Below are 27504 nucleotides of genomic sequence, written 5' to 3' on the forward strand. Positions count from 1 at the left end.
TATCTCCCCTATCTGTACATCCAAATGGTCTGTTATCTAATAGTAAATACTGATGATACAGCTGTTTATACACATCACTCATGAACACACCATTCATTACTAAGTAGCTTATCAAATTACATTACAAGACATATCTAGAGTAAAGTTTTATTTACTGAAACGATAAATATCTGGATAGAAATACAAGATATGATGAAATAATTTCCTGTAAAAATCACTGACTATGTATATACATGTATTATGATAAAATGAATATGTTGTGAGTGAATTATAATAAATTGGATGTTAAGTAATCCTAAATCCTTTCAGATGTTCTTTTTTTTTTATGACAATGAAAATTCAAAGACTTCAGCAGAAAATATGTGTTTTTTTCTATGGTAATGAAGGACAAATGGTTGCCAGCAAATCCAAAGTGAGGACTGAAGGAATTCAAGCATATCAATTTTTTTTTCAAACAAGGAAGAAATTCCCAAGGAGAACGAGAGGAGTTCAAAAGACCCATTAAACCTCCAACCCAACTTCCAGCACCTCCATGTCACAGATATATAACTAGAGACTATTGTATGATGTTTACGGTGCAGTTCTATCATAAATTGCTGTGCAAATATCATGTAGCAGTCTTTAAGTGATAATAATAACAAAATGTCATGAAGAAATACAGCGCCTCTTGTAATAGAACAAAAGGTCTACATCACAGTATTTCGCTTAACAATCGTGGAAACATTTTCATTAACAGCAAAAATGTGACTTTTTTCCCTCCCATATCACTCGGAGGCAAGAACACAATTTTAAGCACAACATCAACAGGAACCATCTCAATATACAATTTGCCTTTAAATTATATCCAGCGTATAATTAGACTACTAAAAAGTCTACGACAGAAAGCTATCTTCAACAATATTCATCCCTTAAACAAAATATTGGCCCCCTGTTTCTTTCCCCTTTTATACAACAGTCCATTCGCACAAAGCAATAACAAGTATTTCTATCACATTCAACTTTGGCATATACACTGAACACATTAAACCCAATCTGTAAATATACATTGATACTAGGAGCAAGAAGAACTTATTTCCGTTTACTAGAATCCGTCGTGCCCAAATCTAGACTCTGCCAATCATCAACGTCATCATCATTAGCCCAAACTTCATTGTCCCAGCCAGAATTTCCATTGGTTTGTGAGGAAGGTTCATCTTCGAGATCTAGAAGGTTTCCAACCAATGGTTCCTTCTGTTTCTTTGGGGACGAGAAGCCATCGCCCCAGTCTGCATCGTCCCAACCATCGTTGCTCTTACTGGTGGTCTTGGAAGACTTTTTACTGTGATTTTTAGGGCTAGACTTTTTACTTTTGTTTGTTTTAAAATCTGTTTCTGCGCCCCAGCTATCCCATTCATTTTCATCCTTTTTGGGTTTTGAGGATTTTGACTGAAGTGGTTTCTCATCATTCAACCATGCTTCAAACTCGTCCTCCTCAGTATTCCTGTCTGAGGACAAACCCTGATCGTTGTAATCACTCGAGTGCATTTTTTTCTGGTTTTTCTTGCCATCTTGCCAGTCACCCTCCCAGCTATCCCATGAATCCTCATCTGACAAAAGTCGATTTTTACTGGGATCTCTGCAATACAGAAAACTGCCATCAAACTTTGAGCTTAACAGTTGAAGAACAGTCTTAGTATGAAGTGAAACAAGAAACCTGAGATATCAGTGCAGTATTTGCATAATAAAGTGCATCTTTAGATTTCTACTACACAATCTGCCCTTTCCATTGCAAAGAAATATCCGTGACCTTTTCATTATGTTCAAATGAATACAAATATGGAAATTGTAATATTGATTCAAAATGTCAAAACATATGACAGTGTTACATGTTTTGATGATGAATTGAAGCATATAGACTTTTCAGGAAATGGGAAAATTAAAAATGCTGAAAAACACAACGGGCAGTAACTCTTTGAAATACTGTTAAATCAAAATGTTGTTCATGAAATCACAGCCTCATGCCATTGTCATAATGTCTTCAAATCTCAAGAAAATGGTTGAAGAAAAAACTGTGGGAGAAGAAATCAGCAAAGGGCAATAACTTTACCAAAAATTGTAAAATTACAATGCCATTCATGATATCAGGATTTGGTGTAATGATTTTCAAGCCCCACCAATGTTTAGTTAAACAGGTTATCACTTAGAGAGAAAATGTCCATGCAAGATTTATATGCTCCAAAAAAAAAAAAGTCAATTGATTCTTAAAATTTATTGAATTAACCTGCCATCGAAAGAAAAACACATTTTCAAGTCAGTGTCATACAGCCTACAAAGTTTGCAATAAACTAATTGAAAACTGAGAGAAAAGATGTCCAGACAGGGTGAATATTATGAAAACATCAAAGGCAGTAACACAATTTCAAAATCAAGGTAACTAAGCCTACCAATTTTGATACAGATAGGTTGAAAACAAGGGAGGATATCACTAACATATTTCCTGGTTCAGATGTGGTAAAACTATAGAAACACAACTGCCATGTTGCATGGAACACAGGACTTCTTAAATATTTCCACTGTTATATCATTGGGGCATTGAATTGGCTTCATAATTTCAAGATATTGTAGACACCAAGCATCACCTTGCACAGAAATGCAATGATGCAACCAGGCTGGAAGGACATATAAACAAAGAAGTTACCTAACCCATCTTTAAAACAACCATATTATATTTTTTACCAACAGTAATTAATATTTTAGAAGGAGATTACGGAGATTACTGAGATTACTATAATTAAGAAGCACAAAAAGTAATGTACTTGTTTTCACTAATTGTTCGGTACTTCAGATCTTTTCAAACCTGGAAACAAACACCAATGACGATATATTTACCTCTGGGGTGATGCATTATCTGTGAGGAGGGAAGATTTCTCCCCTGGACTGGTGTCCACAGATGACAAAGTTGTTTTAGGTTCTCCCCAAAGAGACTGGAAATTGGTCCATCCCTTAGAACTGGCAGATGACAGCTAGAAAACAGGAAGGATGAAGAAAATTATATATGGTATACCGGCATCACAGTGCTCAGTTGTAAACAAGTCACTTTAAACACTCAGCCTGTTACAACCACTGTACTCCCTATGGCACCCAAGTGACAAAAACTTTGGAGTACCGTGTTATAACAGGCTTTGTGACTGGGGTGTTGTTGGGAGTACCGTGTTATAACAGACTTTGTGACTGGGGTGGTGTGGGGAGTACAGTGTTATAACAGACTTTGTGACTGGAGTGTTGTTGGGAGTACCGTGTTATAACAGACTTTGTGACTGGGGTGGTGTGGGGAGTACAGTGTTATAACAGACTTTGTGACTGGAGTGTTGTTGGGAGTACCGTGTTATAACAGACTTTGTGACTGGAGTGTTGTTGGGAGTACCGTGTTATAACAGACTTTGTGACTGGGGTGGTGTGGGGAGTACAGTGTTATAACAGACTTTGTGACTGGGGTGGTGTGGGGAGTACAGTGTTATAACAGACTTTGTGACTGGGGTGTTGTTGGGAGTACAGTGTTATAACAGACTTTGTGACTGGGGTGTTGTTGGGAGTACAGTGTTATAACAGACTTTGTGACTGGGGTGATGTTGGGAGTACAGTGTTATAACAGACTTTGTGACTGGGGTGTTACATACCTTTGATCATACCTATATACCTATATACACATACCTTTGATCATACCTATATACCTATGTGTACATACCTTTGATCATACCTATATACACATACCTTTGATCATACCTATATACCTATGTGTATATACCTTTGATCATACCTATATACCTATGTATACATACCTTTGATCATACCTATATACCTATGTGTACATACCTTTGATCATACCTATATACCTATGTGTATATACCTTTGATCATACCTATATACCTATGTGTACATACCTTTGATCATACCTATATACCTATATACACATACCTTTGATCATACCTATATACACATACCTTTGATCTTACCTATATACCTATATGTACATACCTTTGATCATACCTATATACCTATATACACATACCTTTGATCATACCTATATACCTATGTGTACATACCTTTGATCATACCTATATACACATATGATCATACCTATATACCTATGTGTATATACCTTTGATCATACCTATATACCTATGTATACATACCTTTGATCATACCTATATACCTATGTGTACATACCTTTGATCATACCTATATACCTATGTGTATATACCTTTGATCATACCTATATACCTATGTGTACATACCTTTGATCATACCTATATACCTATATACACATACCTTTGATCATACCTATATACACATACCTTTGATCTTACCTATATACCTATATGTACATATCTTTGATCATACCTATATACCTATATGTACATACCTTTGATCATACCTATATACACATACCTTTGATCATACCTATATACCTATGTCTACATACCTTTGATCATACCTATATAGTTGTGTCTACATACCTTTGATCATACCTATATACCTATATGTACATACCTTTGATCATACCTATATACCTATGTCTACATACCTTTGATCATACCTATATACCTATGTATACATACCTTTGATCATACCTATATACACATACCTTTGATCATACCTATACACCTATGTATACATACCTTTGATCATACCTATATACCTATGTATACATACATTTGATCATACCTATATACCTATGTATACATACATTTGATCATACCTATATACCTATGTGTACATACCTATATACCTATATGTACATACCTATATACCTATATGTACAAACATTTGATCATACCTATATACCTATATACACATACCTTTGATGCAAAGCCACTCATGGAGCTGCCGACGTCATTCAACAGATTTCCTTCTTTTACCTACAACATTAGAAAACATAATTTTACAAACGTGGCAGATTTTCCAACTAATTCTTTTTCATATTGGAAAGGGGAGAACCAATTCAAAATCATCCATTCATTTTATTATTAAGCAAGGATATTTAATGGAGAGCTTACTTCTAATTGACCTTTCACCTTTAGGTGCTTAAGTTGTATAATAAGACAAAGTCTTTTGTTTGGGTGCACACATTAGACAAGTTGAAACATTTTTACTACTTTCAGCCACAAAAAGTACATGAGCACATTACACAGGTTTTATGGAATTTTCTTTCCATCACCAGTCTAACAAATTTCCTTTAAAGCAGATTTTGCCAAGACATTCTATCTAAAGGAAAACACAACTGATTATAATGATGTTCATGAGCAAAAATGAAAATAAAATTAAGAAAACAAAGGAATACAACATCAAGGCAGCATGCAAAAACATTTACATGTAAATTTATCCTAAAACAATTGTGAATCAAGTTAAATCAATGGGTGTTTGCCCACAAGTAGTAACAAAGGAGAGAAACCAGTATGTCTGTAAGATAGGATCTTTTGCCTTTTGTGGTCCTGTATGAGATCTGCTGATGTCACTGGATGATCCAATACAAGAATTGTTGATATAATTCTGATTAGAGAGATTGTACAGTTATATGGATTTCCTGACATCCGTCACAGTTTAATGTTGTATAAGTGGAGTCTGTCGTAAGTTATGGTACCATGGGTTGCAGTTTGTAACCTTGGTGTTAGTTACAATAATGTTAGTATCAGTTATGCAAAGTTTGTAACATCAGTTATACAAAGTTTGTAACTTCTGTCTTAGTTATAATACTGTTAGTATCAGTTATACAAAGTTAGTAACTTTGGTGTTAGTTATAATACTGTTAGTATCAGTTATACAAAGTTTGTAACCTTGGTGCTAGTTATAATACTGGTAGTATCAGTTATGCAAAGTTTGTAACATCAGTTATACAAAGTTTGTAACTGCTGTCTTAGTTATAATACTGTTAGTTTCAGTTATACAAAGTTTGTAACCTTGGTGTTAGTTATAATACTGTTAGTATCAGTTATACAAAGTTTGTAACCTTGGTGCTAGTTATAATACTGTTAGTATCAGTTATACAAAGTTAGTAACCTTGGTGTTAGTTATAATACTGGTAGTATCAGTTATACAAAGTTAGTAACCTTGGTGTCAGTTATAATTTGTTAAGTCAAACAGCCTCCTGGTGTATACCTTGTCCTTTGTGGGTTTGATGACAGAGTCGTTGACTGATTGTCCGAGTTCCTTGGTTTTGGCTGCAGTCAGGGTAGCTACATGTGAGGCCTAGGAGTGCACAACAACAATCATAGTAACACAAAATACACAACAAAATTTAACTAAATATTTAAATAACACAACAAAATTTAACAAAATATTCAAATAAAAAAACCATAAGTGTAACTAGGGATATCACAGGAATCTTGGTGGCCATCATTGTAGGAGTGGTCATTTAATTAAAGCTGGATGTTTTCCTTTCTTTCCTTCTTCTTTCTTTCCTCTTCTCATTTTCCATTATATGTGGACATTTATATAGTAACATCAACAAGAACAGTACTTCCCCACAAATAACAATAACAAACTAAATTATCAAAATGATTTTTTAACAATTTATCCCAAAATTGACTCTTTTTTTTTTTTTTAACTTTTTAGGCATGTAAAAAATCCAAGATGGCCATCTATCAGCCATTTTGTTTCTCTGATCAATCTCAACATGGACAATACACCAATATTGGGAACAAGGTCATGAAATTTGAGACTAATTTATTCAGTTCTTCTCCAGAAAAAGCCATCAAAAGTATACTTTAAGGACAGAGACCCTGTGTACCATTGACAATTTAGTGTGATTTGATAAAGCTTTGGCAAAAGAAGAATCACACAAATGCTCATGCACTTGAAAGAAAGAAAATTGCTTAATAAGCAATATCATTTATAGACTTAATTGTACCTTGTTCATGCTAAAAAGCTGCATTTGCCAACATAAAGCACTTCACTAACTTTAAAATATGTGCAAACGCTCTGTTTATAGCTGAGGGGAAATATCAAGGTTAACATACTCAGTATCCATCTCTATTATCTCTAAATATACACCATATTTTCCTGGTTATAAGTCACACCGGTATATAGGCACTCTAAATGCTGTTTCCTTATTATGTGCCTACACTTCCTAATGTGTTTTATTTAGAAAATGTTAAAGATTCCCACACAAGCACAGTATTATTGTTTTAAATGTAAATTATATGTCATTTTCACTACATCCAGCAGAAATTTAGCACCGTCTCCCGTACAGGTTACTGTGGCTGGTAAAATGGCTGCCCTAAATAAAGAAAGTCAACATTGGCAAAAGTACTGATTGCATAACTGTCATGTTGCCATGTACAGAATTTCAGAATTCTCCAGAAACAAGTAAAACTAACTAGAGACCAAGGCATGTTCACATGCTCACACTTAAACTGGAGTAGAATCACACATAACAATTCAGGTTTTCCACATTTAACACGTCATCATAAGAATGGCGGAAACCCGAAATGGGACAAAGTAATGACTTCATGGAAGCTTCGATGTATAAACAATGACTGGGGACTGCATACATACTGGTCTGCCATCGGAGATAGAATAAATACTCCTTTTGTTGAGGTATATGATGCAACTTATCTTGTATAAAAACCAAAATGTTTAAAGTCTAACACAACAACAACACCTGTCACAGTGGAAGTTGTATACACAACAAACAACACTTGTCACAGTGTAAGTTGTATACAAAACACCTGTCACAGTGGAAGTTGTATACACAACATATAACACCTGTCACAGTGGAAACTGTATACAAAACCCCTGTCACACGGGAAGATGTATACACAACAAACAGCACCTGTCACAGTGGAAGTTGTATACACAACAAACAACACCTGTCACAGTGGAAGTTGTATACAAAACCCCTGTTACAGTGGAAGTTGTATACACAACAAACAGCACCTGTCACAGTGGAAGTTGTATACACAACACCTGTCACAGTGGAAGTTGAATACAAAACCCCTGTTACAGTGGAATTTATATACACAACACACAACACCTGTCACAGTGGAAGTTGTATACACAACAAACAACACCTCTTACAGTGGAAGTTGTATACACAACACAGAACACCTGTCACAGTGGAAGTTGTAAACACAACACAGTGGAAGTTGTATACACAACACACAACACCTGTCTCAGTGGAAGTTGTATACACAACACAGTGGAAGTTGTATATACAACACACAACACCTGTCACAGTGGAAGTTGTATACACAACACCTGTCACAGTGGAAGTTGTATACACAGCACAGTGGAAGTTGTATACACAACACACAACACCTGTCACAGTGGAAGTTGTATACACAACACAGTGGAAGTTGTATACACAACACACAACACCTGTCACAGTGGAAGTTGTATACACAACACCTGTCACAGTGGAAGTTGTATACACAACACACAACACCTTTAACAGTGTGGAAATTGTATACACAACAACAACACCTACAACACCTGTCACAGTGGAAGTTGTATACACAACAACACCTGTCACAGTGGAAGTTGTATACACAACAACACCTGTCACAGTGGAAGTTGTATACACAACAACAACACCTGTCACAGTGGAAGTTGTATACACAACAACAACACCAATCACAGTGGAGGTTATGAATACATTTTCAAGAAACAATCTCTTAGTTAATCAACATTTACTTGTTTCCCAAATTCTCAGAAAAAGGTGAAATGGAATGAAATATGAATTGTTTGCTGCTGTTTTGAAGACTAGTTACATTGCTTCTGACGTGATCACACCAACACTTTTCATAAGGTGTTACTGATAAAACTAAAATTTGTTATTTGTTTGGTTACCATGGCAACTTATGTATTTCTCTTAAAAACAAACAATCTGCCACTATTTCGTGTCTACAACTAAGAATATAATCAAGAGTACAGAGAAAATTCACCGTTTTTCAATTAAGGTAATTGCAAAATTTGAGCCTTTTCATCAGCTCACCAAATTTTTGTTTTAATGGATTTTACATGGTGATGCAGGTTGGGATGAAACACTAATCTAACTGAGCTATTAGTATTCGACTCAGTCAGAACTCCATGGACATGAGGCCTATGATATACCAAGATTAATCTTCCTTTTTCTTCATATGAAGATCCCTCCATGACAAACATTATTTAATTCACACAGACAAGAAGTTATAACAAACAACCCTTTTCATCTACAAACAACTCTCCACATGTACAAACAGCCCTCCTCACCTAAAAAGAGCCCTCTACATGTACAAACACTCCCTACATGTACAAACAGCCCTCTTTCATTGAAAAGTGCCCTCCACATGTACCAACAGCCCCTCTGATTAACAAAGAGCCTTTCTCCTTTACAAAAGCCCTCCCCATCTACAAACAGCCATCCATACTTGCAAACATCACTTCACATGTAGAAAATCCATCAACAGCCCCAACACACACAAAGAGCCTTCCTTATTTACAGAGAGCCCTCCTTATCTACAAACAGCCCTCCTTGTGTATAAACAGCTCTCCAAATGAACAAACAGTCCTCTACTGTCCTCCACACAGTGTAAAAATAGACCTGCACATACAGCAATCAACATGTACCAGGAGCTGTCAACATTTATAAAACAGCCCTCTAAGTGTACAAACACCCCTCTAAGTGTACAAACAGCCCTCCACATGTACAAACAGCCCTCTACATGTACAAATAGCCCTCTAAGTGTACAAACTGCCCTCTAAGTGTACAAACAGCTCTCTAAGTGTACAAACAGCTCTCTTAAGTGTACAAACAGCCCTCCACATGTACAAACAGCCCTCTACATGTACAAATAGCCCTCTAAGTGTACAAACAGTCCTCTACTGTCCTCCACACAGTGTAAAAATAGACCTGCACATACAGCAATCAATATGTACTAGGAGCTGTCAACATTTATAAAACAGCCCTCTAAGTGTACAAACACCCCTCTAAGTGTACAAACAGCCCTCCACATGTACATACAGCCCTCTAAGTGTACTAACAGCCCTCCACATGTACGAGTAGTCCTTCACTTGTACAAATAATGTACACTTTCTTTAAATGGTTTCCAGTCAATGGAAATTGAAGACATGCACAGCACTCAAGCTAATCACTTAATGTGCAAAAAATGTCAAACCTACTGACTATTTTTGTTTAGTGTAGACATGTGCTGTCATCGATTGTTGACTGACACTTCTCTGCTGTGTTAATCAGTTGTGTCTGCTATCACAGAATATCTACTGACCTTAGTAATCAATTTACAGGTACTTACCCAGAGGCAAGAGAACTCTTCCCATAATTCCTTTGCAGGATATAATATCTTTTAAGAATCTCTAGATCCTAACATCAGTTATGGACAAATTAACAGAAATGTCTCTCATTCTGTCAAGACACTTACTGCTGAGGTTTGAACTCTGTTGTGATTGTATGTTAACACATTGTAAAGAAATTCAACCATTAGCTAGTAATACTGTATATGAGATAAGTTTCTCCATATATTATCTTCAACCCAATTTGCCCATTTGCAAGTAGGGCAAAAATAGATGGCGTCCTTAAATCTAATCCTTTGGCTTTAAAGCATGTTTCAGTGTATTTTTATGTGAATGTAACACATTCTCTTAAAACAAGTTCACTTTGCATTGTTAAATTTCCCTCAAAATATTTTTTTTTCTTCACACCAGGACCAAAATAAAAATTAAAGAGTACAAATGTTTCCCTGTATAGAGTATTAAGTTTAATTTTAAATCTTAAGTTTAAAAAAGCTTCTCTTTAGAGCATAAGATTTTCCTTCATTCCAACTACTTATATCTTGAGACAGGTTTTTGCACAAATCTTAATGAACATTTCCCCTACAGAAATATTTCAGTAAATTTGCTTTCCCATTTTTTCAAATTTTCACTTTTGAAAATGGATTAAACCCTGATACTTCTCACAAGAAAATTGAAAAAATGAATAAGATACACACAGTCCTAGACAGTCCAGTTCCAATTAGCTTCATTTTCCAGGGCACTATAATAGATTCAGTATAACTATTTATAAAGTTTCCTTTAACAGAACTTACAAATAATCATTCACTACCTCTGACACTTATTGTACCAGTAATACATGCAATGTTTTGACTGTTTTCACCACTGCACATTGCTGCAGACCATACTTGACACAGTTTTCCATGGTGAGCCTTATCACAGCTTAAAAATGTGATCTTTTTGAAATTCCATCTTAATTATCTATTGGTTGAATGCTACAGGAAGCCTCCCTAGATTTACATAATCAAACAGCCCCTCAGGCTGATACAGAGCTTCCTGTCATCCAAATTATCTAATAAACTCCACCAAATTGAACCACTGAACACGCTGACTGGTTTAGATTGTAGCCTATACAACACTATATGGATAATAATGCAGATAAAAGACAAGGGTTACATATACCAAACTCCCACATGCACACAGGTTAGATATCAAACTCCTACGTAATGGGTGTACAATATACAATAAGATATGCTTTATGTATATATCAATGATATACACTGAACATATATATCCATTCTCATATTACTGTCACCATAAAGACAATTTCATAAAAACTTTTTCAGAAAATTTCACGGTTACAAATGTTTGATATTATGATGCTTTAGTTATATCTACAGTACAATAAAGATTACCTTTGATCGAAAGACAAGAAAAAAAATATGACAATAGAAAATTTCTGCTGTTTGCCTTTTGGATCTCAAGAACTTTCTATGAGATGTATTCCCAAACAAGAAGTTTTTGCAAGAATGTACTCTTATAACAATATAATTCTGTAAGGATTCACTCCCAAACAAGAACTTTCCCTTAGGATTCACTCCCAAACAAGAACATTCCCTAAGAATTCACTCCCAAACAAGAACTTTCCCTAAGGATGCACCCCCAAACAAGGACTTTCTCTAAGGATGCACTCCTAAACAAGGACTTTCCCTAAGGATCCCCTCCAAAATAAGGACATTTGTAAGGATACACTTACAAACAAGTACGTTCTGTAAGGATACACTTACAAACAAGAACATTCTATAAGGAAACACTTACAAACAAGACCATTCTGTAAGGATACACTTATAAACAAGTACGTTCTGTAAAGATACACTTACAAACAAGAATATTCTGTAAAGATACACTTACAAACAAGTACATTCTATAAGGATACACTTACAAACAAGTACATTCTGTAAAGATACACTTACAAACAAGTACATTCTGTAAGGATACACTTACAAACAAGAACATTCTGTAAGGATACACTTACAAACATGTACATTCTGTAAAGATACACTTACAAACAAGTACATTCTGTAAGGATACACTTACAAACAAGAACATTCTGTAAGGATACACTTACAAACAAGTACATTCTATAAGGATACACTTACAAACAAGTACATTCTGTAAGGATACACTTACAAACAAGAACATTCTGTAAAGATACACCCCCGAACAAGTACATTCTGTAAGGATACACTTACAAACAAGAACATTCTGTAAAGATACACCCCCGAACAAGTACATTCTGTATGGATACACTCAGTTATTGACCATCCTTGCGTCAGTAATTTATGACTGACATATACTCTAACACACGATGTAATATGTTCCATTTCATTTGTGATGAAATTTGTTGTATTAATGATTCCTGGTTTATAAATGAAAATAAAATGTTGAAAATAAAACACCATATGACTTTAACCTGCTACAATTAACACTATCCTTTATCATAAACAAATTTTCTCATATATCAATCAAATACACAAATTTACAAAGACAATCATTTTAATATGATTACATAACATATGTTCTCTAATAACACAACTCCCACAAGGGAATGTTTCCCAAGATTACTCGTAAGTTACCTGCAATCCCAGGATTGGGCAAGAGGAACAGAATCTATCATGTGACAGCTTGTAAGATAACAATTACTGACTTTGACATTCATTATGTTGTATGATTTCAGCACTGCACCACATTATTTCTCATGCTTTCTAAATAACAAATGATCGAGCTACTGTGCTGTGCCTGCAGTACTGCACTATTATAGTACCCGTCTTAACTTCATTTCTAGAGATAAAAACATTTCTATAAGATGTTCAATGATTAAACATGAACCTTAATACTTACAATGTAGAACACAGAAATATCCAATGAACACTAAACAGTAGTAGAAACCTGTAGACTGAACACTGAACAGACTTTAAAATGTATGTAACATCTGTGTTCTGACAGTCATCGCCAACATCAGGCTCTACACAGCCACCAAAGATGGCCACAGCATTTAAAATCAATACCCCCATGTGTCACCGTTAACTCATGGTCTGACCCATCCATATACACACCTCCACATCAGAGAGCTAAACAGCACCAGTCTCTCCTGTTTTTTTTTTATTTATTTAATTTCAAGCACACAAAGCAAGAAGGTTTTGTATTTGAGCTTGTGTATCTAGGCAATCTTATAACTTTTTATTATTTTTTTTTAATCTGTTGTCTATATCACTAAAACACATTTACCTGGCACGCATCAGATATGCAGAAAAGTCAAAGGTCTGTGGGGCCTGTATTGCTCGACTGGTTTGGTTTGGTCAAAATCGCTTGATAAATACAGAAAGGGAAGGATTTTATATAACTTCCTCCGAAGAGTCAGACCCATCATGTATGCACATTGAATCCCTAATGACCCCATTGAAATCTATTTATCCTAACGGAAGAATTATAATAATGAGTTACCTTTATTTTGATTGATTTTTTGCTTTGTTAGAGGGATCAGACCATGGATCATAAAAAATTGAGTACCCTTTCCCCAAAAATATTTCTGACCAAAATTTGTCAAACCACATTCATCACAACAGTAAAAATGAAGGACTACCCAGCTTTTCCTCTATTTCACCTACTTGACCTCACCTGTTTGGACTCCCAAAGGGTCTGACCCACCATCAATTAATCCTGTGTATAAAGTCACACCTGTTCAGTTGATTGGGTACATCTCATATAGGGATAGTCAGGACAATGAATCCTTGTTACCTGTGTATAAAGTCACACCTGTGTATAAAGTCACACCTGTGTATAAAGTCACATCTGTCCAGTTGATTTGGTACATCTCATATATGGATAGTCAGGACAAAGAATCCTTGTTACCTGTGTATAAAGTCACACCTGTGTATAAAGTCACATCTGTCCAGTTGATTGGGTACATCTCATATAGGGATAGTCAGGACAAAGTGTCCTTGTTACCTGTGTATAAAGTCACACCTGTGTATAAAGTCACACCTGTCATGTTGATTGGGTACATCTCATATAGGGATAGTCAGGACAAAGTGTCCTTGTTACCTGTGTATAAAGTCACACCTGTGTATAAAGTCACACCTGTCATGTTAATTGGGTACATCTCATATAGGGATAGTCAGGACAAAGTGTCCTTGTTACCTGTGTATAAAGTCACACCTGTGTATAAAGTCACACCTGTCATGTTGATTGGGTACATCTCATATAGGGATAGTCAGGACAAAGTATCCTTGTTACCTGTGTATAAAGTCACACCTGTCATGTTGATTGGGTGTATCCTATATGAGGAGAGTTAGGACACATTATCTATGTTAATTGTTGGATTATCAAATTCATACTTATGGCAAGTTCTCTGGGCCTTAACTGAGCATATGATTCTGCTAATATACAGGTAGCTGAAACACACCCTGAACTAGGCATTGTACAACAGGTATTGTACAAATGTGGGATATCTCAGTCTGGACTAGACATTGTACAAATGTAGGATATCTCAGTCTGGACTAGACATTGTACAAATGTGGGATATCTCAGTCTGGACTAGACATTGTACAAATGTAGGATATCTCAGTCTGAACTAGACATTGTACAAATGTAGGATATCTCAGTCTGGACTAGACATTGTACAAATGTAGGATATCTCAGTCTGAACTAGACATTCATTGTACAAGTCTAATTGTTCAGACAGGACTAGACTTTGTACAAATGTAGGATATCTCAGTCTGGACTAGACATTCATTGTACAAGTCTAATTGTTCAGACAGGACTAGACTTTGTACAAATGTGGGATATCTCAGTCTGGACTAGACATTCATTGTACAAGTCTAATTGTTCAGACAGGACTAGACTTTGTACAAATGTAGGATATCTCAGTCTGGACTAGACATTCATTGTACAAGTCTAATTGTTCAGACAGGACTAGACTTTGTACAAATGTAGGATATCTCAGTCTGGACTAGACATTGTACAAATGTAGGATATCTCAGTCTGGACTAGACAAGGTACAAATGTTATTGTACAGAGGATAAGACAGTCAGGACTGGATATATTAGTTATACAGACAAGACTAAACATGGTACAATATAATTGTACAGGCTAGAGATACATATAATGAGCATGTAACTAGATCATTGTAGACAACCCTGGGAAACTTGTGGGAGGAACAGTCTGATGTTTTCATATAAAAGCATTTCCATGGAAATTTGACTATTGATCACTAGTGCCGAGCTCTAGGCTTTCAGACACGGTGTATGTTACGACCCTAATGCTAGTCACGTGTCTCTTTGCTATTTCTAACTCCCTAAAAAAAAAAACACGTCTGCCTGGTGTTCAGATTTTCCTTATACAGAAGAAAAATTTGATTAGATTCAAACCTGACATAATACTCCTTCACCTGACAATTCCCACTAATAATCAACATGTGGGGACTGAAATATAAGACGGGAACTGTTCCAACAAATCTTACAGAGACAGTTGAGACTGGCATGTTTAAAAGAAGTTTTCTCAAATTCACCACCACTTACAACCAGTGTCTTTATAACACTTGTGCAGCAGACATGTTACAGAAAATGTCCTCACGGCTATCCAATATAAATATGAACTGAACATCTGATACAAATCTACAACTGCACACAAAGGTGCTGTAAAAATTTACATTTACCCTCGAATACAAACCTGGGATTCACAGCCAGTTACTCGACTCCAGGTGTTTTGAAATTGTTGCTGTGTAAATGTTCAATCAATTCAAACGTATTACTGGCTCTGTCAACGACAAAAAATACATCCAATATTCTCTGTGTTCCTGTCCAGGTCACAGGAAATCAAGGACTCTCGATCATTCAGTTTGCAGCAGACGTCTAAATCAGGGGCTTATCATCATCAGCAAGTCTCAAGTCAGCCAAGCCAACTTTCCATTGCCACAAATCAATAGGAAAACAGATGGATGTATCAGCACATAATCCTGGTCCGACACAGATTAAACCTTCTTCCTTCTAAAGGATGAGTGTGACTGTGTGTGAATTGGATAGCTATAGGTGAAACCTCCAGGAAATGAATCTGCAAGCCTGTAATTACCATGGCAACACAACATGGTGAACGCTGTCACAAGGTTGCATCAATGAATCATCATTATTTACCATTAATTGGTATAACTAGATATTGTTGTAGATTTTCTATGTACGTTATCTAGTGGTGTGGCATACCTTAAGCATGAATAATATGTTTTTGGGCAGTATCTAAAATGTTCATACTTCCTACAGGACTGTGACGCGCTTGAGATAAAACAATATTTAATCTATCAGCATGGTGCCTAAAGAAACAGGTATTTTATTGTGTATCAGCAGTAGATGTAATTATAGGATAACTAACACAGGTAAAGGAGGAAAAGATTTGACAAACTTGACATGATCATAAACAATAGATTGTCCATCATGCTGTTCATATCCCGTGGTAAACTGAATAGACTTTCGGTGATAACTGGTAATTTCTTATTTACAGTATAACGTCTCTTAAATAAAGTTCCAAATCATTATCAGTAACCAAGGCTCCTTTCGATTACTGATGAATTCCTTTAACATTCGACCAAAAAAGTAAGACACACAACTGAAATACGATGTAAAATAAATTTCAACATATCTTCCACTTTTGTATTCCTGTACACTTTATCATCTATAGTTGTATAAATAGATTTTTAAAAATGTGAACATTATGTCGTTTTTAAGAAATTTTACTTGTGGACTACTTCTTTTGATGGTGTAGTGATTTGGTTAACAATTTTAACATTTCGTGGTTGCTAAGGTAATTATCTTGAGTATAACTCTTGAAGTCTTGGGTAGATTTCAACTTAATTTTGAATAAATTATCACATCATTACCAATCACAGATTTCAAATTAGTGAATTCCAGCATTTTAGGTGAAAATTAAAGCACAGTGACCTCTTTTTTAATCAAGAAAAGTATCTTTGAAAATTTCTCTATCTAAACATGAAATCTTTACAAAAGTTTCACACTAGAAGATGGTCAAATAAAGTCATTTTGAAACACTTTCAATTTTTTGTTACTATGCAGTTTAAAGCCCATTAAATCAGATGAAAACTTCGTATTTCCACTTCGACTTTTTTTCTTAATATCCAAGTACCATACCTTTACTGTGGAATGTAAGATGAAAATTTATCTTAAAAAGGTTGCCGTGAAAATAACAGAGAATGTCTGTTATTCAGGAAAAAAATGAAAATATGTGAAAATTAATTATTTCCTGTTAAACATATTCTGATGACTGCACAGGAAAATGCAGTGCAGAAACATAGATTTTTAGCTTTTAATCTTCTTTCTAAAAAACGAACTTCTTTCTAAAAAAGGAACTTTTCAAAACAAATGGCCTTGATGGTCATCTGAGATAAGCAATATTGAATGTAAAAGCTAAAGGGTAGTTATCAAGTGTCATGAAAAAGGAAATTGTGACACTGAAAAGAGTAAGCCAGTGTTAATACATGCATACCATCAAAACTGTCATCCTAAACTTATAATTCCAGTGGAAAATAACCAATATTATGCTCAAAAATGCAATTTTTCTATGAAAATTTAATCAAATTATGCTCAAAAATTTATTTTTCCTATATAAACTATAGTAAACTTTACCCCCTCCCTGTAGGGGAAATGTGAGACCCTTGGGGCGTGAAATTCACAATTTTTGTAAAGCACCTTAAGATGTTTCCATCCAAGAAGAGCTTTTGATTCTACCATATTTGGAGATAGAGAAAAAGATTTTTGAAATTTGAATCAATATGATCACTTTTGGCCTCATCCATCAGCCCCTGGGGGTAAGTCAGGAACAAAATCGGTATACCATCAAGTCATCATTCTTCACTCAAAATTCTAACTATGTTTGAAAAATTTCCAATGGAAACTAAACAAATTATGCTCAAAAATCAATTTTTCCTATATAAGCTAGAGTAGACTATACCCCCTCGCCACGGGGGAATTGTGAGAACCTGGGGCCATGAAATTCACAATTTTAGTAAAGCACCTTAAGATGCTACCATCCATGAACAGTATTTGATTCTACCTTATCAGGGAGTCGAGAAGAAGATTATTGAAATCAGAGTCAATCTGATCCCTTTTGGCCCCACCCAGGAGTTTTGAGAAGAAGTCGAAAATGTTAAAGTTTTGACAGACTTTGTCTCAGGAGACACTTTCCCTCAGGTGACCTAAAAAACATTATCAGAAAAATAGTTGAAAACTGGAATTGTTTACTGCTCAGAAGAGTACCTTCTTAATGAAAGTTCCCTAAATGGTTTTCAAAATGATTCTGAACTGAACACTGCCACACACAAATTAAATGCTCTCAATTGGTTTACTTGACAAACCTGTATTAAACAACACTTGAGAGATTAATTTCCACGGTTTCCGTTACAGTAATGAAAATTTTCCAGAAAACAAACAAACACATTCTAGAAATCAATAGAAACTTCAAACGGTTAAGAAGATGATTTTGGGGGGAAAAAAGAAGAGAAACTTCATGCCGTATTTCTTGTCCAAATGAGGTTGATGCTATGTTTAAACAGTAAACTACCAACTTGCTCCTAATTTCTAAGGTCCAGTGTACTTAATCATTACTATCATACAAATACACACTGTGTACTGGTTAATTATAGAGGTTGACTGAGGAAGACCATCGAATCAAGTTAGGTATCATGGGACACATATATTGAATCATCCAAAAGTTGGACAGATAGAGAGAATTACTGTATTTTCCTGGTTCTAAATCACACTAGTATATAAGCCACTGAGCCAATTTTCAACGATTTCTTTTTATTTGATCCACATGTAAGCCACACTGGAATATATGTCACACCCTTTTTTACGTTCCCTCGACCAAAATTGATATAACAGACAACGGAAGCCAATTTATCAAAATTGACGGTGAAACATTTAATATAACTTTGCAAATGAGTTAAACACAGATAATCCTTTATTTTATTGATGTGTTTCAAAGGCGTAAAATATCAATTATTGAACTTGTTTGGCTTGGGAGCCTCCAAAGATTGTCTATGCACAGATATAGGGCCTGAGGTTATGTATGGTTTACTTAACAATATCTCCATCAGTGTCTGTGCTGTTCAATGTCAGTGAAGACCCTTTCATGCTGACAAAATTCTTATAGTCCCATATTATTTCTTGTACGTTACACATTATAAATGACAGAGCTTTACGGGCAAATATATTGTGTGCTAGTACAATTCATGATGTTTGTCTGCAAACCTATGTCATTTATAACAATCATGAATACCACAAGAAGACAGTTCGATGCTTAAATTTCTATTCTTTACACATGTTACTTTCTTAAATGCTGATTTAATTTGAGTTCCATTAAAACAAATCATTTTTAATCGACAGCACGATCGGCCATTTGAAACAGATATTTAACAAGAATTTTGATGGCGATTTATTACTGATATCATAATGGCCGTGTGCTGGATGGCATTTATTGTACCTTAAATCACACGTCATGCAAATCTCATAATATCTCTTCTCTACATTATACACATCTTAATCAAGATGATTTCCAAGGACATTTCCTGATATCAAGTGTCTTGGCCTCTGGAGTTTGAGAACATACGTATGGGGATTTGACAAATCCTTTATTAAAATGCTGTAACATGATTTTAATTTATATCTGCTACACAACAATCCAAGTTTGTATTAAATCATACAACTGATATTGCAAAAAGATGTAATGGTGTCACAAAGGAGACTACTGGCAACCTTCTAACTGACTTAAGTCTGTAGTGTTTTACCTGTATTTATGTCTCTGCGAGTATCTGTATCATGACAAGGAATATATAAAAGGAACCTATTTACAAACATGTGAGAGAAGATATACACATATTTGTATGTAAATGGTTGGTTTATCAATAATATTTTAAATCACTTTGACATTCACTGCACTGTAGTCACTTAGGTTTCTGTTCTCCAGTAAGCACATATCTGCATACTCTTCTTACAAATAGGATCGTATATTTTCTCCTTGAACTTAAATATTGCAGATAAGTTGACATCAAGGACATGAATCCAGGACTTAAGAGACCTTTTGAGCAGACGATTTCAGTGCCACTTAAATAGAAGATATCCCAGACAGATCTTCCCTCCAACTACTGTGTGCTTCTATGCAAGACTGATATTTTCTCTAATTTCCTCCTCTTTCACACAAGTCATTGATAATCCTGCATAAGATATTGAGAAAGACCTAAAAAGAATTTGCTGAGAAATAGCAATAACAAGTTTAAGCTGCCAAAATCCAACATGGGTACCAGCTTACCATTTTGTTTTCCAAATTAAACGCAAAATCAAAGGGGCACAACTCCGGACTAAGGGAACGGACACATGCATCCAAACACAAATAACAGAAATATCTTTCCAATAGTTCTCAAAGAATATTGATAACAAACTTCAACTGACAAATATCCAAGATTGCTACCTGTCGTCCATATTAATTAATTGTTCAGTCTAAAAATTAAATGGACACAACTAGGGGCAATGGGGAACATACACACAAAGTTGGAGAAATATTCTTATGATATTCTCAAGAAACAGAGATAACAGCCTTCAGCTACCTAAATTCAAGATGGCCAGACAACGGACCGACAATGGACTGACAATGGACCCTGGATGAAGCCTGATTTGTACAGCTCACAATACAATGATAAATATCTGTTACACAAAAAACGTTAACCTTTGCCAGTAAGAACAAAACCTAGTACAGTGTTTGGCTAACATACTGATTAAGGTTGTAGCAATACTTAAACACAGGTAGTGTAATGATATACAGACAATATTACCATTATACGCTATATATTGTCTACAATACACAAAATGTGGCAGTGAAAATATTTTGTAAATTCTCATTCTCCAATACAACACAACAATGCATTATATTCAAAACTTTCTTGATAAACACTTGATGGAAAATACATGTATATCTAGGCAAAATTTTGACTGAATATTTCCATCAAAAAGCAGTTTTTCTTATTTCATTGAAAAACTGCTCCAACTTAATTGAATTTGCTCTTTCATAAACAGAAATCAAATGTTTCCACTAGCAACAACAAAATGATTAAATGAAATAAGACATGTATCTTATCAGGAAATTCAATAACGAAATTTCAGGGGGGTTTATCTTAGTGTTTGTCCCATTTAAAAATTCTTTTTTTTTAGTGTTCATTTAAAAGCACATATTTTCCTTTTCAGTAGAATGTGTACAGTATGTGCCCACACAGCTACTGACATATATTTAGTAAATCTGTTCATTTACGTGTCAAGGATAACTTATTTTCTTGAGTGTAAGTTTTTTGTAACCCGGAGGTGAAGATTGCTAGCATGTTTGAATTCAAAGACTGGGTCGCCAGTAAATGAAGCCGTACATCAAACTAAGATTAACCTTTACCTTGCTACCTTAACAGAAAAACAAGACCCCTCATTCAGTTGGAAGTTAATTTGGGCATTCCTTGCTAATGAAGTTTTAAAAGTCATTATGGGCGATGAAAAATTAATTAACTGACCAGTGTCCCTCCCATGCCTAATAGGATGCTTACCTGTCATAGCCAAATTAGTGACCGCCAATGGTGGATTAGATTTCCCAAAAGTAAATCAATTTGAACTTCTCGTATTGCTGAAATCAGGAATGCTTGAAGTCTCAAAAGAAATTTTTTTCAGTATTGCAGTACATACATACTGGGTACTTGGTGTAAACAACACTCACCTGTAGAATGCGTCTCTATACTGGTGGTACTCAGTATGTTACATAAGCATATTCACACCATCGTTTTGGTATGTTCCAGAAAATGTTAGAAAGTTTATTTCTAGTGAGGTTAATATTTGTACATATTTCAGTGCTTCAGAACTAGTCGCCAAAATAGACAAAATTTGCACCTAGTGAAAATGGTAGTAAGAAATGATTGTTGTATTTAATGTTTCGGTGTCTTGTACACCGACAAAGGTGTTAAGTATATTACACACACACACTCAACTAACAGGTTGATTCAGCTATTTATAATCTATTATGAAAATTGTATAAAATGTTTAACTGGCCTGTAAACACAGAATCAGCAAGTAAAAATTTCAATAACAACAGGCACTAATTAATATGTCAGTAATACAAATCATCCTGTCATTACTAGCAGGAATTTATCACCATAGACGATGACAAGCATGGTTAGGCTTTACCGTAAAAATATCAAAACCTCTCTCTGAAAACACAATCCTCCTTCCTTCAAAGTACGCACAAAAGGAAAAAAAATATCATCAGATGATAAAATCTGTACTTACATACAAAACATTGTTTCTCAATAAGACTTTTCATAAAACTGCAATATCCAGACCTGAAGATTAGCTTGGGGAGTGGGGGCGGAAAAGAACTAAACATACGCCTACTAGGTAGGATCCAATTACAGCCATTATCACAGGAATATGGTAATTCATTCAACGATCGTAATTCCCTGATGAGCGAGTCAATTAGATTTACCATCATCAAACTAACCAGTAATTAGACTAAATAGGCTGTCGGACAATGATCTTAAAAAAATTACACAGTCAATCTAAGCCTTATAAGCCCATGGGGACATCTAAATTAGATTTCTTCTGGTATACCCTGTCTATAATGACACCCTATACAAAATCCATCTTATTTTCCCTGTCTATAATGACACACTCTGTCGACTTAATTTCATAATTCCTGTCTAGATCAACACCCTATACAGAATCCATCCTATATTCTCTGTGTATAATGACACCCTATACAGATTCCATCTTGTTTACCCTGTGTATAATGACATTCTCCCAACTAAATCTGATAATTCTGTCTGTAATGAGACCCTCCGTAGATATCATCTTATTTTTGTCCTTTTCATAACATACATACAATGTTGTGTAGTGATGCCATCTCGAATTTCTTATACTCTCTCATACTTATACACTTGGTCTGCTTCAAACTTTCAAATTCTATATGAAATTTGATCAAAACAAGATGATGTAATCTTGAATGAAACAAACACATGATAAACTACGATCTTTAACGTCACCCATCATCTACACAGACTAGCTTTCTGACCAGACCATACAATTACCAGTCGAACATCGAGACGTAAAAGATTTTTAAGAAGTTTTGAATCTTTTACATTAAAGACTTCTATACTCCTGGGTTTGCCTCCAATGACCTGTCAGTCATGCCCACAGTGCGTCTCGGCTCGTATGACTCACACCATCTTAGTAATCTAGCAACACAGACTCGTTAGCTTTGTCTAAAATATTTTTGAATAAGAGATTTTCTAAGTTTACAAAATACCATTTGAAGCAATTCATCATAAAGACATCCAACAGCATATTAAAAATAAATTTCAAACTTACGTCATTTGTATACATGTAGTAAATATATACGGTATATAAATAAAAATAAGATTTTATAGACATTCACCTAACAAGTATAGAAAAAAAATTAAATCTGTTTCCTGACATTCTGGTGAGGTCTGTCTCTTTGACCACAAACTAGATATATGTATTTACACTTCTTATTTGATTCCAGGAATGCCCGACACTCCAGTAATGAAGAAATTTGTCTCAAAGAATAAGGTTTCAGATTAGAGACAGAATCAAGTAAAAACAGCACTATTATAAATGTAACCTAATGTCTCATTGCTACACCAAAGGCAATCAGATTACCAGGCCGACCACAGTTCCAGGAAAACATTAGCAGGCAGTTGATGGAATGGCACAAAGATCCCTTTTCCTTCATTAAAACTTAAAACACAAATCTCATCTGTGTCAATCAGATCAGCATTTTTTTCTTAACTGTAAAAGCTCAGGTTCCTTACAATTAGAATCACTTGAATTATCTGAAAATGTAGAGAAGCTTAACCATGCTATATATGTTGGAGTACTGTGTACCCTAGATTCTCAATATGTTATTTCCAAACAAGCTGCAACATTTGGGGTGATGAAATCTTGCTGAAGCCAGGAGTAGACCTCCATACTATCTCATATCATAAAACAATTATCAATAATATTGTATTTTTCCTAGTAGTGTCATTTCATTTATATTTTTTTTATGTAGTCTGACTTTGTAAGAAAAAGGGAAGATATTACCATAGATGTTTAGTATGTGCCTAGTAGAGGTCTATGAGAGAAAATACAGCCTAGAATCTCCTATTTTACTCTTGTATAAGTTACATGATAAAGATGTGAAATAACATTAAAGAAAAAAAAAATTCCACTATATAATTTTGATCCTGCAGCATCTAAACAGCTGTTGTTGATAATCAAATGAAGTCAACAGTTTGAGAAGACCTCTAATGATGGGTACAAGAAATCTTTCTTATGTTCGAAATATATTTTGTATAAATGTGTTTGAGCTATACAGAAAATCCTTGTTTTTCTATAAATAAAAGAATGTGATTGAACTTTCTGTCAAAATGACAGCAGTGTTCAACAAAAATGAAAACATATACTCAGTACATGTATTCAAGGAAATTACGGCACATTTTGACAATATAACTGAAATACTTGTCTGGACTGTTGATAGCAGAATTATACTGTCCTAATTAAAGATTCAAAAATGTAAACAAAGGTACTGAATTTTTCTACTAGTGGTCAATAACATTCTTTGTCAAAGTCCAGAAAAGATTGCAATGCACTTCGCTAAAAAATCAATATATTTAAAAATAGTGTTTGTATACTGTGAGTTAAGATGTCCTGACTGTACATTTGTTTGGACAGAAACTTTACAACTGACATGTCCATTCTTGAGATATAAAATAACTGATAACACATTAGCTGATATTTAATTGACAATATGCCATCTAAATATTTAATTGACAAAACACCAGCTGATATTTAATTGACAATATGCCAGCTAAATATTTAATTGACAACACACCAACTGATATTTAATTGACAATACACCAGCTGATATTTAATTGACAATACACCAACTGACATATTAAATTGACATGCACAGCTAAAATTTGATTGAAAAATTCACCAGCTGATAAATTAATTGACAATACACAGCTGAAATTTCATTGACAATACACAGCTGATAATTAATTGACCAGCTGATATTTAATTGACAGCTGATATTTAATTGACAATACACCAGCTGATATTTAATTGACAATACACCAGCTAATATTTAACTGACAATATACCAGCTGATATTTAATTGACAATACACATTAGCTGAAAATTGATTGACAATTCACCAGCTGATAAATTAATTGGCAATACACAGCTGAAATTTAATTGACAATACACCAGCTGAAATTTAATTGACAATACACAGCTGATATCTAATTGAATACACAATGGGGGATATTCCAATAACATCTTCTCATGAGGTTGTTTGTATAATCACGCCTCAGCAGTTCCTTAAACATCACTACGTATAATTCTGTGCAGGTGTACAGTATTAAGTCATCATTTTTATCAATGGCCCCTGTGATTCATATAACATGTCATAGATTTAAAGGTGAGGGGTCAAACACATGATATCACAGATAATGTGGTTGACTTTAAGACTAAAACAGCGATACGTGAACATTTTAAGGTTGATATTAACCCACGTAGTCTCAAATTTCCTGCGGACAGGTTTATCTATCAGATTTGTCAGGTTTTCTACCAGATTATATCTGCATTTCTATCCCTTGATCTATAACTTCAGAGTTACATGTACAAACCCGGAAAAAAAACTGCATAGCATTATATATTTGTCATCAAGGACTTATCTTCACCAGGAAAACTGTGACACAGAAATAAACTTGAACAGTGTACTAAGGTCTGCAATAACAGTGATTGTGGAGTGTAGTTATGAGAAACTATCAAATTTACTTGTCAGGGTGGGAAAATACTGCATGAAAACATAAGCAGCAATAATAACATAGATACAATGACCTAAGATATCTCAGTTCTATTGAACTGTTAGTTCAAGGTAATTGCTCTGTTGGGATGAGGATTATTTAGGAGAAATATAACAAGCCACTGTAGGGCATTCAAAGTGACTTTTGGAGACTAGACAACTACTGTATAGTTGTTATTTTTGGTGGGATAATATTTTTGAGGTAGTCACAATTTGGGCTAGTTCATCAGTATTTATTTTCACACATGTTAATGAAATAGTGTCCATGTATACCGACATAACATGTGTTCTAAATTTTGTTAATTGCTTTAGAAATGGACGCTGGGTATTAATTTCTATAATATTTACTGACTGTGAATAGAGCGAAATTAAATCTACCACAAATATTACCAACTATACAATATTAAAATGCATACAGTGTCTACTGTGTCTACTGTGTCTACTGTGTCTACAGTGTCTACTGTGTCTACAGTGTCTACTGTGTCTACAGTGTCTACAGTGTCTACTGTGTCTACAGTGTCTACAGTGTCTACTGTGTCTACTGACAAACCAAACCAATGAACAAAATTTACTCCCAATAACAGATAGGCTTAAAGGACAGTGTCCTATACATAACTAGTTTGAGGGAAGGAAAAAATAAAAACATGGTCAAACATTTCTGTGTATACGGTACGTAATCACACAACATATGGATGTACTACTCATTCATTAGAAAGCATGCAAAAAGTATTGGTATTTAAATGCACCAAGCTTTGATAGTAGAAACAATCCTACCTTTTCTGAAGCTACTGCTGCCATTTTTGAAGCCCCAACTGTAAATGATGACCATCCCTGTAAAAAAAAAGTACTTTGTTTATAATAATGATAGGAAATCTTCTTTTCATTGAGAGGAACAGGATATATATATATATATAAACCACGAGAGACATTTTCAAATAAAACTATTATCAAACTAAGCAAATGATACTACCAGAAATTTTTTTTTATATTTTCACTGTTTATCACAAAACTTATTATTAATTTTTGTAATTTATAATGAAGTAAAACTTAAATTTTGACATCATTTTCCTAAACTATGATAACTTCCTAAAGTAGTGACATCAATATGACAACCATTCACATGTTTTCTTTGAAAAAAAAAGAAAGAGAGAGAATGAAATTTTATCGGATTATTTATTAAGAACTTTCCATCACATTTTCAGCTAAATGTCCTGTCTTAATGAAACCTTCTGTTCAGGAGAAATAAATACTACAATATTTTCAACATGCTGTCATGACAGCCATCATGAATGTAGTGCAGGTCCC

The 27504-nt window shown here is 34.7% G+C and overlaps 1 protein-coding gene across 1 annotated transcript in view; it reads right to left on the reverse strand.

The window, feature by feature from the left end:
- Positions 1–213: 213 nt before the first annotated feature.
- LOC132552121 (ADP-ribosylation factor GTPase-activating protein 1-like) overlaps positions 214–27504 on the reverse strand; it is a 33138-nt gene continuing 5847 nt past the window's right edge. The window contains exons 7-11 of the mRNA XM_060216260.1: positions 26974–27030; positions 6136–6225; positions 4839–4898; positions 2869–3002; positions 214–1615 (exon numbers count right to left, since the gene is read on the reverse strand). Coding sequence (XP_060072243.1) covers positions 1069–1615; positions 2869–3002; positions 4839–4898; positions 6136–6225; positions 26974–27030 — 888 coding nt within the window. The 3' untranslated portion in view covers positions 214–1068. The remainder of the gene's footprint in view (positions 1616–2868; positions 3003–4838; positions 4899–6135; positions 6226–26973; positions 27031–27504) is intronic.

This window comes from Ylistrum balloti, unplaced genomic scaffold, assembly GCF_031769215.1.
Source record: "Ylistrum balloti isolate Yb309-2 unplaced genomic scaffold, AGI_CSIRO_Ybal_v1 Utg370238, whole genome shotgun sequence".
NCBI classification, from domain to species: domain Eukaryota; kingdom Metazoa; phylum Mollusca; class Bivalvia; order Pectinida; family Pectinidae; genus Ylistrum; species Ylistrum balloti.